The 17,111-nt window shown below is 34.6% G+C and overlaps 1 protein-coding gene across 1 annotated transcript; it reads left to right on the forward strand.

Annotated features, from left to right (window-relative positions):
• Nucleotides 1–1,028: 1,028 nt before the first annotated feature.
• On the forward strand, nt 1,029–1,697 carry LOC149153238 (AT-hook motif nuclear-localized protein 21-like). The gene has a single exon (XM_089443748.1). It carries the CDS (start codon nt 1,029–1,031, stop codon nt 1,695–1,697), a length of 669 nt encoding a protein of 222 aa, XP_089299874.1.
• Nucleotides 1,698–17,111: the final 15,414 nt, after the last annotated feature.

Below are 17,111 nucleotides of genomic sequence, written 5' to 3' on the forward strand. Positions count from 1 at the left end.
ATGTGGAGAATGATCTTGTTTGAGAATGTCTATGTGGGGACGTGGTTGGGTAGGTCGTTAGGGAAATGCCTCATATAGTGGACAAAAACCCTAGTTTGGGAGCATTTTTCTATCCATCAAAGTTTGGTCCTTTAACATATTTGGTTACATTGAAATATAACCATATTTGATAGTCGAGTCCCAAATATACGACAGGTGGTATATAAAAAAAATAAAAAATGAAGGAACTCAACACACAAAGCATAAATAAGAAGAACATAATTCCAATGGGGCACAAGATAATTACTTTGAAGGCTTTGGCCTTCCTTGATGAAGCCAATAGTCATTTATGGGATATATGTGATGCGAGAGTTAAATTTAGAGTTATTTATTTATTGTTTTTATATATGAGTATAACCATTTAATAATTATTTTTTATTCATTATTTTCTAAGAATAGGGTGGAGATATCCACTTACGTATACAATTTTTTTTTTAAGCACCGTGTGGAGTTACATTAGTGTTGATTACTTTTCAAGTATGGGATGGAGTTCCATTGTAAATTTTGATTGATAGATACGTGGAAACATTCTGTCTTAATTGACTCCATAGTCGGCGATCCTTGTGATCTATAAAAGGAGAGAGGATCAGTCATGCATAGTCGATAGGGTTTTGCTAAGAAGCGCTGCTTCGTCTTCCTTTTATTGGCGTAACTAATCATCTGCACCTATCGAAGGTATACATTTCTTCAACCGTTTCTACTGGTTTTAGGTTGGTTTCTGAAACTTCTTTTGCGAAAAACCCCAATTTTCAATTTACAGGAATAGGGCTTAGCACGTTTCTTATTACATTGAAAATTACTTGCTTGGGCAATTCTATTTTTGTTACATATTTATTCTGCAGAGCTTTTCTGATAATAAGGTTCTTTGTTAAATACTTTAACTGGCATAGAATCTTCGAATTTTTTTCAGCTCTGCGGTAAACTTCCTGTGGATACCCATTGGCTTTTTCTTCATTATTTTTGTTGCCCTGCCAAATCTGTTGTGCGCGATGGAGCCAAAGTTTTATTCAGATGATATGCCCCACAATGAAGGTGCGTTTGGGTCGCGGGGTCCATTCCAACAGCACTACGACTCTCCAGCTCCCAAAGAAAGCGGGAGCAAAGATGGTGAACAGAATATTAATAACACGCCGCAGTCAGGCAGAAGGGGTCGTCCCATTGGTTCCAAAAACAAACAGAAAGAGAAGCCTGTACATTACAAAGAGACCCATGACGCAATGATGCCTCATGTTGTGCAAGTTCAATCCGGGGCTGATATAGTTCGGTCCCTACGTGGATTTTACCAAAGGCTTCAGGTTGGGGGCATCTATGTTTTGAGCGCTCTAGGGAATGTGGTTGATGTGACCATCTCCATTGCTGGTTCAGTGAGGTTCTTCCCCGGCTTATGGCAGATACTTTCACTGTCTGGCTTATATCTCCCACATTGCAGCTCTCTCTCTCTATCTGTTGTTGACTCTAAAGGAAAGGTCATCTCAGGGATGGTTGACGGGATTCTTCGGGCGGCTGGTCCCGTTGACATTGTTGTTGGGTCATGCGTTGATCCATCTTTACACAGAGTTCGGCCCATCTCTGTCAGTGGGGAAGAAGGCCGTGGCAATACACCGTACCCTAGTGGTTCATTCCCTGAGCCCACCGGGCAAATACCACCTCTCATGTGATTGTAGATAGCCAGCGGAAGCTATTTTTGTTTTTTTTGAATGAAGTAAATAGATAAGGGTGATTGTAGATAGCGAGCGGAAGCTATTTTTGTTTTTTTTTGAATGAAGTACATAGATAAGGGTAGGGCAAATACCACCTCTCATGTGATTGTAGATAGCGAGCGGAAGCTATTTTTGTTTTTTTTGAATGAAGTAAATAGATAAGGGTGATTGTAGATAGCGAGCGGAAGCTAGTTTTGTTTTTTTTGAATGAAGTAAATAGATAAGGGTATGCAGGATACAATTGCAAATTACTTTATTCATCTGGCTTGAAAGGGCTTTGACTTGTTATTTTGATAGAATCCTTCGATCAAGAATTGTTTTTGCGGTTATCATTGGGGAGAATGGAATGGCAGCGTATAAATTTATTGTGTGTTATTTATAAAATTAAGCCTATGCTGATGGTATTGTGTAGGAGGGATGTGGCCATGAAGTTTGTGCATAGAGTAGTTGGATTTCGTTCATGTGTAATTTATTATGGATATATGTGATTTTTATTTGATAAGCCATTAAGTGCGCAATGCTGTTTAGGTAGTAGGTTTTTTTTTATGGATATGTTGTTTTGTTTGGATTCTGTTTTAAGTTTGTGATAATGGGAAATTCATATTTAGATCATGTATAGTGTAAAAGCATTTTATAGTTCAAGGATGCGAGAGGTATAGGGTTATTTTATGTGCTTACTAAGGTATTATGTTATTTGTCAAAATGGGTAGTTGACTGTCATGAGCAATTCTATCCTTTATAGATATTGTTGATTCATTATTCTCTCATGATCCAACATTTTGATAGAATAAGTAGATCTTCTAGATTTTGTGGAATAATCATGTGCATGGAGGTTCTAGATCTTACTATATTTTATAATTAGGTGTATCTAAGGAACATGGAGGGAGTAACTCGCTTCCTATGCTAGCAAATGTCCAATAGTAGGGTGGAAAGGGATAACTTTAGGAGACTTAGCAAGATAGGGGAAATTTTGTTTACAAATATTTCCCATTTCCATGGGTGATATTTGAGTAAAGAGCTTTTTTTATTGGATGGATTTGTGAGATGCTAATTCTCTGTCTTAGAAGGATTTTAATCTAGTGCTAATGAATTTTCCTTATCTACTATGGACTAACATACTAGGATGGATATTAACATTTTTATTTTATAGGATGACATATCCAAAACGAATATAAATATGCCTATAACCTTCTATGATTAACAATGGATCTTTAAGTGTTGTTTTCTCTAGTATGATTCCTAACCCTCTTCTTAACAAAAGATAAAACCTATTCTTAATTTTGGATTTGTGTCTACTATTGTCGAGAGATGGTGGATCAAAATATTGCACAATTTGTAGTTAGATTGCATTATTTAAGTGCCTCATTTTCCATTATTATTTTATTCAATATTAATATGCATCCATTTTGAATGGGAGGTTATATAATAGGGTAGTGGTATTGGGATGTTCTAAATATCTAGTGCCCTCCTTTATCTATGCAACATGCATGTTGGGATGAGGAGTGAATCCCTAAGGAACCATGATCATGAAACTAAGGGATGGGTGGGATAGTGGATCTAAGGAATGAGCTTGAGATATGATTTCTAGGGTGGGAGGGTATTGCTCAAGGGCACCTACATTGAATCTAAAGTTGAGTAGTTTGGGTGGGTGCTAATTTTAGAGAATAAGAAATGTAACAATTATTTATGATTATAATCATCTTGTGTGTGTATTGAGTTAAAATTTAGGATGATTGTGAAGTGAAACAAGGGTGGAATGGTAGATATAAATGAACCAACATTGTACTTCAAATGGATTTGTGTGAGAGAGAAGTCTCCAAGGAACTTTATTGACTCAAATGATGATGTTATTTGGCATCTACGGTAGAGAGGAAGACCTAAAGGAACCTAGTGATAGTATAATGGATTTTGTTATGGCATGTTGCATTTATCAATTTTTTGTGTGCCAAAGAAAATGTCTATACACTGGTATAATAGTTGCTTGTCTCCATAAATGCCCCATGATTGAAAATACATATGTATAACCATGCCTTATTAATTTTCTATCCAAAAGAACTATATCAACAAAAAATATCTTAGACACACAAAGAAATATGGGCTGAATAATAATTAAGTCACTATTAACACAATAAATCATTGGCTAAGATAATAATATATAATCTTAAGATAAAAACCTAGGGGTTTGGAGGTAGGTATACTTAGTAGAGAGAGAAAGAGATTGGAATTCACCATTAAATAGTTATGTGTGTAATAATCCTTCAGTTACAATGTCCCACATGTTATTCCATAATTATACTTATGGTGAATACCACTGGAAAATATGACAAACATGCATTTTTTTCAAAAAAAAAATGCTTCTTAAAATGTGACATCCTAATGTAAGACACCTAAAAAACATTTCCTAATAAACTTTAACAATATTCATATGATTCACAAAAATTATATAAAAAAAAAACCCATTAAAATTCCTCATCAGAAAATATGCCTGGCATAGCTAATTAAGAAAATCTTCAAAATAGGTAACAAATCCTCTTATCAATATATATCACATGAGCATGTTATTATGATATAATAAATCCTCTCAACAGTATTGTAATCACTTCTTTTTTAATGAAACATTAGATTTATGGACTTGGTGCCATGGGAACTTGAAATTATATATGAATTTTGGAAAAATCTAAGCCTTCCTTCTCATGGGTATACAATGAGTTGAACTTCTACAACTGGAAATTTTCTTGTGGAAAATGTTTTTTTTTCCATCAACATTTGCTTCATCCCATGTTTGACCTTAGTGCTTGGAAGAATAGAAGATGAAGGTTTCACTTTCATAAATAATATGATACCTTATTAAGTTAAATTTTCCATTGGGCCATGAGAAAGCTATTCTCTTTGGGAATTTAAATATGCCAAGTTTACATTATCAAAAAGGGGGAAACAACAAAAATTCCTATTTCCATTAACACCATCACAAGAGAGACCATTAATGAGAATGTTGTCATCAACATTCAAGAATTAAAGTACATAAATAGAATGATACTTAATGCTAAAAAATAGTGACAAACCCATGTTGTTAGCTATTTCTTTAGAGAATGCTCCCAGTGTGTCCAAAAAATAAACAGTTTATTTACCCGATGTGTTAGCATGTAGTTAATTATATTAGAATTTAGGATGCATGCAATTTATTTTGTAATTATTTCTTCACATCATTATATTAAGTGGACCATTTATTTACTTGATGTGTTAGCATGTAGTTAATTATAGTAGAATTTAAGATGCATGCAATTTATTTTTTAATTATTTCTCTATATAATTACATTAAGTGGACGATGATATAGACTCATTGAAAAACTATATAAATCCATTCAATAAGATGAAAAGGATTAAGCCATTTTTCTTTGAGGCTCTTAATTTCTATTCCCCTTTCTCTCATATTTCTTAGTAATATTGTTTTAATGTTGTGTGCTCCCCTCTTCATGTTTGATTGTTTAGTTTCATAGGTCACGGTTCTTATTAGTTTATATTAGATCTTATGAGCTAGACTAATATCCCTTCTAACATTAGGTTTTTGAAACCAACCTCTAGACCAACATGCTTTGCAACCTTATGATGAGACTATTCCTAGGCTTTTCCTTTTGAGCTAGCATTTGGGAAAATATTCCACCCATAACCAATTTAGGTGTAAACCCTAGACATATTGTTACCAATGCTTCTTCTATCCCAATCTCTAATATCCACCAAACAAGTGCACATTAAACAAATTCTAATATTGTGGAGGTCATAGTTTGAGCTTAGAACCACAAGTTCAAGAGGTTTTAGTCTTTTCTAACACACTACCTACACAAATGTTTCAACCTAGAAACATCCCTTTAGAGGAAGATACAAAGGTTGTATCCAACAATTTTTGGAATTCCCTCATAGATTCCATAAGACACCAACGTCCACTTGCCAAAGAATCCAACAGTGTATTGTGACTTTTACCAAACTCATTATCTAAATCTAGATTAAAAATTTTGAATAATAAGTAGCTATTTTGAAAATAAATTCTAAATTTTTAGTGATTTTTTAATATAACCCGAAATTATTTGAAATTACAGTCTTAAAAAAGACTTCTCACATAAACCCTAACCCTACTCATGATTCCTCTCCATTATCCTCTCCATTATCAAAACAATTATATCACTGAAAAATCACATTAACATGATTTATCTTAATGTAAAGCTTTAAGATGCAAATCCACACAAAATGTTGTGAAAACTTATGTGAACAACCACTATGTACACATAGAACAATCCATGACTACAACCGTTCCTTGTAACCCAAAAGTAATTCCTCTCTAAAACCATTAACACCAAAAAGCTGTTTGTACAAGGTTAGGGATGTGTCGTATAACATATTAGATACTAGAACATCCTTGATACATAGTGGATGGGGCTGATATGTATGTGGTTTTCGGTACGGCATATCCAGATTCGAATATGGCCAATGCACATGGGGATGAGTCTAGTCGTTATCCATAGCAGTATCGTGAAAAAATGGAAAACACATCAAACATATCACTATAACCTGCCTTAACTGCAATTTGCACATCATAATAAGTGGATTGGTAATGGTATGTCACTATCTTCTTCTTGTTGAAATTTGGAAATTAAGATATATACAACATAGATTTGAAAGTTTCACAATAGATATAAAGCTCTTTCTAATGCTTGGCTATAATTCATGAATGGATTTTCCGCTTTGATAAATCTAAGAGATTTATTTCTCATACATTTTGAATTTTAAAGCATGTACAATTGTTTTGATGCCTTCCCTTTCAAATGTCAGGGTGGTTCAATAAAGAAACAACTTAAGGACAAATGCTGTAAATATTGGTTTAATGTCTCATATCGGAGATAAACATTGATTTGAAATGATTCCGTATATCAAAACCACAATCAACACTCACACATTACAATGAATGATTACATTTTTCTTCCCAAGTTTAAGTTTGATGAATGGCATTATCTCATTGGAAATTTATTATTATAATGTTTTACGAATATGTGTTCAATTGTGTAATCATGTGGATGATTTTTTTTCAAACATTAAATGGTCAGAGTTCAATCTGAAATCTAATTCTGGGATAAGTGTTGAAATATCCATTTGTGGTCCAGTGTCATTACTATCTATCTCTTTGATGTATAAGTTCATATATTATCATTTGGAAATCTCATACAAATATATGTTATTAGTGTTTTTCTAGTCAGCCACTATAGCATTTTTCTCATGGTCAAGTTGCATTAATGGTTCATTATATGGCTATGATTTTGTAATTTTAACCAAAGTTTTAGGAAAATGCTTAATATTTTATTTTTGCATAAATTCAAAAATAATTTTTGAATTTTCAATAAATTTTATTTGTAATTTCTCATTGGTTGAGGAAACTCTGATGGGACATAATTCTCCTAGTGGAGGGCGTTTTATTTTTGTTTATTTCCAGTATCTCAAAATTCATTTTAAAATTAAAATAAAAATAATTTTGTGAGTGACCATTGCCTTGGTGAGTGCTGGCAGTGGCACTCTTAGATTAGCACTCTATTCAATGATATGAGAATTGATATGGTTGTAGGAAACTATTATGTTAGTTATCTGCTCAATGATGCGAGAATTGATGAGGTTGCAGGTTGTTTGTGTAACCCAAGCACGGAGGGGCATATGAACAAATGCCGAATTAATAGTATTATGCTTCATTTCTCAAAGGACGAAGTATGTACGAGAGAACTAGGGTTTTTTGCATGGTGAGTCTTGTGACACTCATCAACAATGTGGTAATTGGTATGATTTCATTGTGCAGAACTTTTACTGTCCAAAAGACGGAGTATGTGCAAGAGAACTGGGGGTCTTTTGCATAGACATGGGTGCTCTGACACTACCGGGGGTACAGAGGGAGGATAGTATCGTTTATTTAACAATTATCGTAATAGAACATTCTTATGTTAATGCTATTCTCAATGACACGAGAATTGATGTAGCTGTAGGTTATTTGCATTGGTGGGGGTGGAGGGGAGGAGCATTGAACAAATGTTGAATTAATATTATTATGTTTCCTTATGCAAAGGACAGAGTATGTTTGGGAGAACTAGGGTCCTTAGCATATCAACGATGGGGTAATTGGTATAGTTTTGTTGTGTGGAACTTTTAGTGTACAGAGGAAAGAGAATGTGTGGGATAATTCAAGGTCCATTGCATAGACATGGGTTCTTTGACACTGACGGGGGTGCAAAAGGAGCTAGTATCATTTTTTTAACAATTATCGTAACCATTGCACTGTAAAATCTATTATTATTATATAATACTAAGTAAATTGTGTTTTCAATTCGTGTGACATGCGGTTGTTGGACACTGTTATGTTAATGCTCTACTCAATGATGTGAGAATTGATGTGGTTGCAAGTTTTTTAAATAGCGGGAGGGAGGGGGGATAAAAAATCTCCAATTAATATTATTAAGGGGGGCTCCTTTGCATATAGGGGGGTGCTAAATAGAATGTGTTTTCAATCTATGTGAAGAAGAAGTGTTGTGCAGTAAAACATAGTGAGACAATTAAATATTTGCATTGAAAGGAGCTGGTACATGTTAGTCCTTGGTGTTAGTAGTTCATTGTTTTCCAAATGTACAGAAAGCTTTGTGCAAGGTTTATTAAAATAATAAATATACAAATCTCTTTTTTAATTATTATTTAGGAATGCATTCCGGAACTTCGGAAGTAGATATGTGGAGGGAATTGTGCGAAGGTGGTTGTGTGGAGATGGCTATTCGGAGGAAGCGTGGGTGGAGAACAAATGCATGTGCGCAAAGTTTTGAGTATGTTGAAAGCTTTGTGCAAAGTTTATTAAAATAATAAATATACAAATCTCTTGTTTAATTCTTATTTAGAAAAGCAGTTCACAACATATGTTCATTAATTAATATTAGTTTCAAATGCCAATGACTGACCTAAGGAAGCTATTAAGTGTGGAAGTAGTTGTGCGGAAGAAGTTGTGCATAGGTGGGTGTGCGCGTGCAAAGGTTATGCAGAGAACAAATGCGTGTGTGAAATTTGTGCAAAATGAGGGGAGTGCAAAGATATATTTTATTTGTAATGTGTTTTGATATTAGTAGATTGTGTGCAAGAGCAATGCTTATTTTATTATTAATAGATTATGCAAAGTGCAAAGGTTCATACAATGAAAGCTTGAGAGATTTTTGCAGATAATGGACAATGTTTTTCGAAGGAAGCGTGTGTGGAGAACAAATGCATGTGTGCAGAGCTTTGATTGTGATGAAATATTTGTCCAAATTTTATTAAAATAATAAATATACAAATCTATTCTTTAATTCTTATTTAGGAATGTATTTCGAAACTAATGCTTCCTCCCCACGATATATGGAACCCACATCTATTAATATCAATTTTAAATGTCAATTATTGACTGAAGGGCATCGTTGAATTCAGAAGTAGTTATGCATATTTAGTTATGTGAAGGAGGTTTTGCGTGTGCAGTGATGTGTGGGATTTAAGCAGAGTGAGGGAAGTGTGGAGGGATCTTTTAATTGTAATTTGTTTTCAACTTGTTTTCAGATTAGTATATCGTGTGCAAGAGAAATGCTTATTTAGCTTTAGAGTGCATATGCATTTGTGTTATTTTAAAAGTATTTTGTAATTGATTGTGAAAAGTGTGGAGGTTCGTACAATGAAAGATTTAGAGATTTTTGTGCACAATGGATTTTATTTGCATTCCTGTACATATGCATTTTTGTTATGTTGAAAGTATACAAAAATCATGTGTCTAGATTTAATGTTTTAGTGCTTATGTGGTTTTTTGAATGTGTGGGTAAGTGTGTAGTCGGTGAATTGAATGTTCAGAGGACAGGTATTTACCTACAGGGTTGTTTTTTATTAATCAAAGGACAAACATCGGGACAATAAAAGATCTGGATGGCAACGTTATCGTTGTAGTGTGTTTTAGATGCAAAATAGTAGCAAGTGGTTATTTATAGGGAAACAAGTTTATGAACATTTGAAATAGCTAGTATAGTGAGTAAAAAAACCCTATTTGCAATGATAGAAAAAATAACTCACTTTGTTCCAATTGTTATATTTGTGAATCAATAATAATAAAAATAATAAATACTAATGATGGGATAGACATTAGAACGATTGAGAGATATGGATGTTAGTTTTATCTCTGATACATAGATTTCGTGACATACAAGTGGTGATTTATAGGGAAACGAGACGACAAGCATTTTGAAATTGTCAATGTAGGAAGGAAAGAAGATATTTTTGATAAGAGCCTTTTCTAATTGTTTACGTATTTTGAATAGCGAATCGTGTAGCATTTTCTCTTTGAAAATTTCATTTTATAGCTTGGAGTATCGTCTCAACTTTTTTTGCCTTACATAAAATTTTATCTTTGAGATTGCATCTTCAATGGTGTCTCAAAGGTGTTTTTGTTAAATCATGGATTATAGGAGTAGTGCAAAAATACAGAAGCTCTTCAATACTGCAAGATTTTAAACAGATTCATCTATGTTGATTTCTTGTTTGCATTTAGCAGTTTCTTAGCTTATTATCATAATTACAATTAGTTCAAAGCTAATTTGTATGGTAAATTTATATTTCTTATGACATGTATAACGTTGTGTATCATTTTTTATGTAGGTAATAGTATATGCATTTGTGTTATGCTGAAAGGATATCACGTAGTGTTAGTTTTCGTTCCTTGACTTGTTTAGTTTAGTCGAAGTCATTCGTTTTTTATTTTGAATGAATCCTAATGTTAAGTGACATTTTTGTTTCCTTATTAACGAAAAACACTCAATTTATCATGTAGATATGTGCAAGCACCTTTATTCAATATACTAATAAGCACAAGGTATCAATGTTTCTTGTCTTTGTTCCGCACATACATTTTATCACAAAGCGGTAGTTTTTGGGATTTGTTAAAAGCACACTTAATCTAATATTGCATAATAGTAATAAGTACTTAATCGACAGAATATTCGTTATTTCTAGTTTACAAATAGCGTTTTGTAGTTGTGTCGGCTACATTACAAATTAAAATTTATGTTCCCAGTAAGTAAATTATTTTTACATTTGCAAAAATCAAAGAGTTTATAATTAAATTTGTTCGTGCAAAATGAGGTTCACATTGCATCAAAACTACATGTCAAATTTTGCGAGAAATAAATGTGTCAAGCCATTCGTAAATCAAATTTGGTTTGGTTGTATCAAGTAGTATGGACTATCTGTCAAGTCGATTCATTGTAGAAGGTAACTTTACTATTTGTAGCTATTATTAATTGTTTTATGAGTCTTCAAATTTGACTAGAAAAAATAATGGAAATTTTGACATGTTCCTGATAAAATATGGCATAAATTTTTTGTGACTAGAGGTTATAGATGTCAACTTTCAGTAATTAAATTATTTTCACGTCCGTAAAAATCAAAGAGTTTAAAATTAAATAATTTTATGTGGAATAAGTTTCCCACTGCATTGAAATTGCGTGTCAAATTTTGTGAGAAATAGGTGTGTCAAGTCATTCATAAGTCAAATTTGGTTCAATTTTACAAAGTAGTGGGGACTAGCTATTAAGTTGATTCATCATAAAAGGTAGTTGAATACATGTTGGAATAATATTTTTTTGTGAATGACCTTGTGCACTTTACTATTTGTAGTTATTATTGATAGTTTTACAAGTGTTAAAATTTGACTAGAAAAACAATTAAAATTCTGACATGCTCCTAATAAAATATGGCAGGTTTTTTTGGTAACTCCAGGTTACAACTTTTAACTTTCATGATATTGGGTGTCAATCAGGTGTCAAAACTCGTGATGTCAGATTTTTATTGAAGAAACAAAAGAAAATGTCGGTTTGGTGATTTTTGGAAGTATGGGCAAATTTTCCGATGGGGTTTTTGATGATGCTGAATCCATTTCAACTATCACAAAACACGATTAAAACACTCGTTTTGTTGGGGTTTTAGTTAAAAAAGGTTGCGATGGTTCTTGGCCTTGTGGATGAATCTACCACCTCGGCAAATAGTGTTTATTATTCTATATCATAAGTTTATGTTACTTGCGACACATATATCAATGATCTTGAAGCAGCATCAAAGTGCGAAGTAAATGGGCAGGATACTTTTGGAATTTTGAATTTTTTTCCTATTATTTTCCGTAAAAGTTGGCTTTGGTATCTTTAATTGCTATTTATTCAGAATGTCATGTGTAATAGTTCTCACACAAGTAATAGTAACATCCAATGTTTGTGAAGAAAACATAGAACTGTAAAGTGAAACAATATTTGAATATGTTATTCGTTGACTCCTGTAGGGATTAATGCACAGGTGGATGGATAGAAAACCTTCTCAGGTTTCCTAAATCCTAAGGCAGATGGATCAAGGGATCTTGTAAGAGCCCCATGTTAAAAGTTCATGTTATAAAGTTAATAAAGGAACAATAAGACCAAGGTCATGGGACACGTATTCCAAGCTAAATGTTGGGCAAAGCATCCTAGTGGGAATCACTTGTTGTTTATTATGGCTAAGGGGAAATTGGCAAAGGAAATGGAAAAGGTTTTGAAAAGGCATAGAGACATTTTTGGCATTTATTTTATCAAAATAGAGGAGAATAGGAGAAAAGGGAGGTGAAAGGTAATAGGTTGCATGTGAGGAGGAAATTAAAGGGAAATAGAGGAAAGTGAAGAAATTAGAGGCATCAATAATAAAAATACATCATAGCATTAGTTTGGGGCCTTTTGTTAGTTCAATTTTGGAATTGGTTTCATAGAGGAGAAGAGTACTGAGAGGAGAAGGAAAGTAAACAAGCAAAGTAAGGACAAGGAAAGCAAAGATCAAGCAAGGAAAGTTGGATAAAGTAGCTTCAGCGGAAATAGTTTCAAGTAACAGGTTGCATGTATTCCTAGTTGGTTTTGGCGTGCAAGGTATATGCATGTGCGTATTTGGTTCATTTTTTGTCATTGGCATGGGTTTTGACAGTGGTTTTAGCCTTGCCTTGTCATTTCCAGATAGCAATGGTGTGATGGGATTCATTATTGGTTGAGCTTTGGATTGTCAGAAGGTTTCAGATCCAGGTGATGTGATCTCAAGAAAATTCCAAGGGTTGGGGGTGGAGATGGTTTTCTCTGGGAATCCCTCAATAGGTAGGTGGAGACAGGAAAATTCCTCAAGAGATGGTGAAGGAATTCTGAGGCATCCAAGCTCGGTTTGGTTCGATGATCTTGGGACCAGTTAAGGTGAGATCATCGTATGTGAGGGTGGATGTGGTTTAACCTCTAGATTCCCTTTATTGCTTATGGATTGGTTTATCCCATGAGATCCAAAATTCATGCTTGGAATATGGCATAGGGGTGATTTGTTGAAAGAAATATTTGGTTTAGCCCAATATATGGTGGGGTGGTACGTGGAAGTCCTTGACTTTGTTTGCTTTTACATATGTCAATAAGAGCTAAGTTCCTCTTGTATTTCAGGAGTAAATTTACTTTTTATTATGTGGCTTTAATGGTTATTATATTATTGTTACTTATCTCGTTATATGTTGGTTATAAGCATGCTTTTATAACATATCTAAGTTATGGCTCTTATCATGTTTTATTGATAAATGAAAGGTTATTGAATGCATAACCTAATAGATGTTATTGCATCTATTGTGAGAGGGCATTAGTCCTTGGTAAATCTCAAATAAGTTTCATATCTCTATGTTCAGATATGCATTCTCTACCTGTAGATTACATGTTCTCAATGTGTTTGATAGAATGATTGTCATGGTTAGACAAGGTTAGGTTAAGTCCCTGTCTAAGTTTTGTCTTAAAAAAAATTTCTGTGTGTCATACATCATTTTGGAAAGTCTCATCAAGTTTTGGGCAGTGGTATGGTGACTAGCCCTGAAAAAATGGCTTAGATCTCGTGGTCGCTATCACAGAACTGGGTGAAAAAGATTGCAGTCTCTTCCTTATAGGCTTATTCATGCGAGTGGAGGGTTAAAGTTGAATTCAGATAGTGTTATGCCAGTGTCTAGGGATCCATATCAGTGAAACAACAAGTTAACTCAGGGTTTGGGCACCGAGAAGCGTGGTTTAGCTCTTGGGGGTCTTGTAGCTCTTGAGAGAAGCTAGTAAAGTCTCGGTTTGTCATCCATGTTTCCTTAAGGTGATCTAGGAGGTTGAGTCATGCCATAGTTTCCCTTAGTTCATGTTTTCCTTGGGAAATCCAATGAAAGTGGGTAGATATGAGAGGTGGCATTACAGAGTGGTATTAGAGCATGGTTCAAACACTTGGATTAAATGGGCTAGATGCATGTGGTTATGCATGCATTTTCATGGTTATGGTTGTCATGCATGAGGTCACTGTATGTAGTTGGTATTATCATGCATGATGTTGATATATTTATATGATTATGGTTATACATGTATCGCGCTAATGTGGACTGAGTTTTCATATGAGATAAGCCTCCCCTAAACATCATTGAGGTATGATTTAAGTTATTGTATCTATTTGGTTTATCTGGCATGGTATACTTGCAGGAAGAAGAGAATCAAAGGTGACGAGAAAAATTGTGGACTACAGTTCACATGACTCTCCTTACAGATCTTTTGGGCAACAAGGAGATGAGTATTCTCTTGATATAGTAGACACATTCAGGAGATTGAGGCCAGATATTAGAAGTTGCAAGGCGGACAATGACAAGTTGGTTGAGGCTTAGAAAAGACTTGCAATGGATAAGGAAAAGGAGGCAGAGGTCAAAACGAACATCCTTCAGAGTTTGACAGATTTATAGAGACAGGAATAGTTGAGAATTAGTCAAGAGCAGGAAGAGAAGACTAATGGATCTTATGGTAGCAAGTCTCAATCAAAATAAAGGTTGGATAGAGGGGACACAGATAGAGGTGGAATATCATTGGATACACCTAATAGGAGGATCAATATGTATTGGTTTCATTCTAGTTCTTCATCCAGGAGACACAATAATCATCACCGCCATCATCCTTATAGGAGGAGTGAGTACTTACCTAAGGAGTTCAAGAAAGTTAATCCCCCTACATTCGACAGAGAGATGAAGTCAGAAGATGTAGAGGCATGGTTTCTTGGGATGAAGAAATTCTTCAAATTGCATAGCTATTTAGAGAGCATGAAAGCCAAAATAGCTCCCTTCAGTCTTAAAGGGAAATCAGACATTTGGTAGGAATATGTGAAGAATGTCAAAGGAATTCAGGAAGAAGAGTTGATTTCGGATGACTTCGAGAGACTCTTCAAGAAGAAGTACCTATCTGAGAGGTATTATGATGATAGATGTAAGGATTTTTATGAGATGCAGATGGGTTCTATGACAGATGATGAGTATACTAGTAGGTTCCTAGAGTTGTTCAAGTATGTGCCTTACCTTAAGGATGAGAAATAAAATATTCAAAGGTTCATTAGTGGGCTGCTAGCAACATATAGAAACCAGATTGAGTTTGATGAGCCACTGTCACTAGAAGAATCCATCAAGAAACTAAATTATTTTCATGAGTTGTCAAAGTGTAAAATTGAGCTTAAGTGTGAATTGAAGGGAAATGAGAAAGTTAAAGGGAAGTGGCCACCGAAGTGGGGAAGACCTTAGGATGCATGTGAGAAACAAAATGTTTCTCCTTACAAGAATTTTAATGCAATTGAGAAGGGACATGGGTCACAGCCTAGAGAGAAGCATAATAGAGGTTATGGCAAGGGGCTGTTGTAGTGTTAAATATGTGGAAAATATCATCGTAAGAAGGATTTTCCCTTGTACTAGGGTGGCAAGCCTTAGATATACAGTTCTTAGGAGGTTCATAAAGTTGGGGATGTTGGCCATAGCATTCCTCGAATTTATGCAGTTGTGGACAACAAACAGGAAAATCACCAAACATTCATTATTGAGATGCAAGGTAAGCTCTGTAGTCGATTTGTTTCTATTTTTATTGAGATAGGACCTAATTATAGTTATGTTAATCTTGACATGGCGGATAACTATGGTTTGAGAAAATAAGTGCATGCAAAGTCTTGGTTGGCACAATTTTATATAGGTATGAAGAAGAGAGTTCGTCACTGTGTAAGAGCTTGTGTATTTGAGTTGAATGGTATGCCTACATCATCACATCTAAATGTGATTCCATTGGAGTACATTTGTCAGTTCAATTTTGGAATTGGTTTCAGAGAGGAGAAGAGTATCGAGAGGAGAAGGAAAGCAAAAAAGCAAAGAAAGGACAAGGAAAGAAAAGCAAGGACAAGGAAAGCAAACATTAAGAAAGGAAAGTTATATCAAGTAGCTTCAGCGGAAATACGTGCAAGTAATAGGTTGCATGTATGATTTCCTAGCTGCTTTTGGCATGTATGGTATATGCATGTGTGTATTTGGTTCATTTTTTGTCATTGGCATGGGTTTTGATAGTGGTTTTAGCCTTGCCATGCCATTTCCAGATAGCCATGGTGTGATGGGATTCATTATTGATTGAGCTTTGGATTGTCGGAAAGTTTTGGATCTGGGTGAGGTGGTCTTAGGAAAATCCCAAAGGTTGGGGGTGGATATGGTTTTCTCTGGGAAACCCTCAATAGGTAGGTGGAGAGAGGAAAATTCCTCAAGGTATGGTGAAGGAATTCTAAGGCATCCAAGCTCGGTTTGGTTCAGTGATCTTTGGACGAGTTTAGGTGAGATCATGGTAGTGTGAGGGCGGAGGTGGTTTAACCTCTGGATTCCCTTTGTTGTTTATGGATTTTTTTATCCCATGAGATCCCACATTCATGCTTGGAATATGGCATAGGGGTGCCTTGCTGAAAGAAAGATTCGGTTTAGCCCAACATATGGTGCGGTGGTACGTGAAGTCCCTGAAATTATTGGCTTTTACGTATGTCAATAAGAGCTAAGTTCCTCTTGTATTTAATGAGTAAATGTAATTTTTATTATTTGGATTTAATGGTTGTTATATCAATTTTATTTATCTAGTTATATGTTGGTTATAAGCATGCTTCTATAACATATCCAAGTTATGGCTCTTATCATGTTTGATTGACAAATGACAGGTTATTGAATGCACAGCCTAATAGATGTTATTGCATCTATTGTGAGAGGGCATTAGTCCTTCTTGGTAAACCTTAGATAAGTTTCATATGTCTATGTTCAGATATGCATTCACTACCTATTGATTTCATGTTCTCAATGTGTTCGATATAATGATTGTCATGGTTAGACCAGGTTAGGTTAAGTACTTATCTAAGTTTTGCGTTAAAATCTTTGTCTGTGTGTCATACATCATTTTGGAAAGTATCATCAAGTTCTGGGCAGTGGCTTGGTGACTAGCCTTGAAAAAGTGGCTTAGATCT

The sequence above is a fragment of the Pinus tabuliformis genome, chromosome 9 (assembly GCF_031772625.1).
Source record: "Pinus tabuliformis cultivar Carrire ecotype Pingquan chromosome 9, CPIR1, whole genome shotgun sequence".
In the NCBI taxonomy this organism is placed as follows: Eukaryota; Viridiplantae; Streptophyta; class Pinopsida; order Pinales; family Pinaceae; genus Pinus; species Pinus tabuliformis.

Excerpts from the sequence above, each read along its gene's own strand:
- LOC149153238 (XM_089443748.1), top strand. The coding sequence starts at position 1,029 with ATGGAGCCAAAGTTTTATTCAGATGATATGCCCCACAATGAAGGTGCG.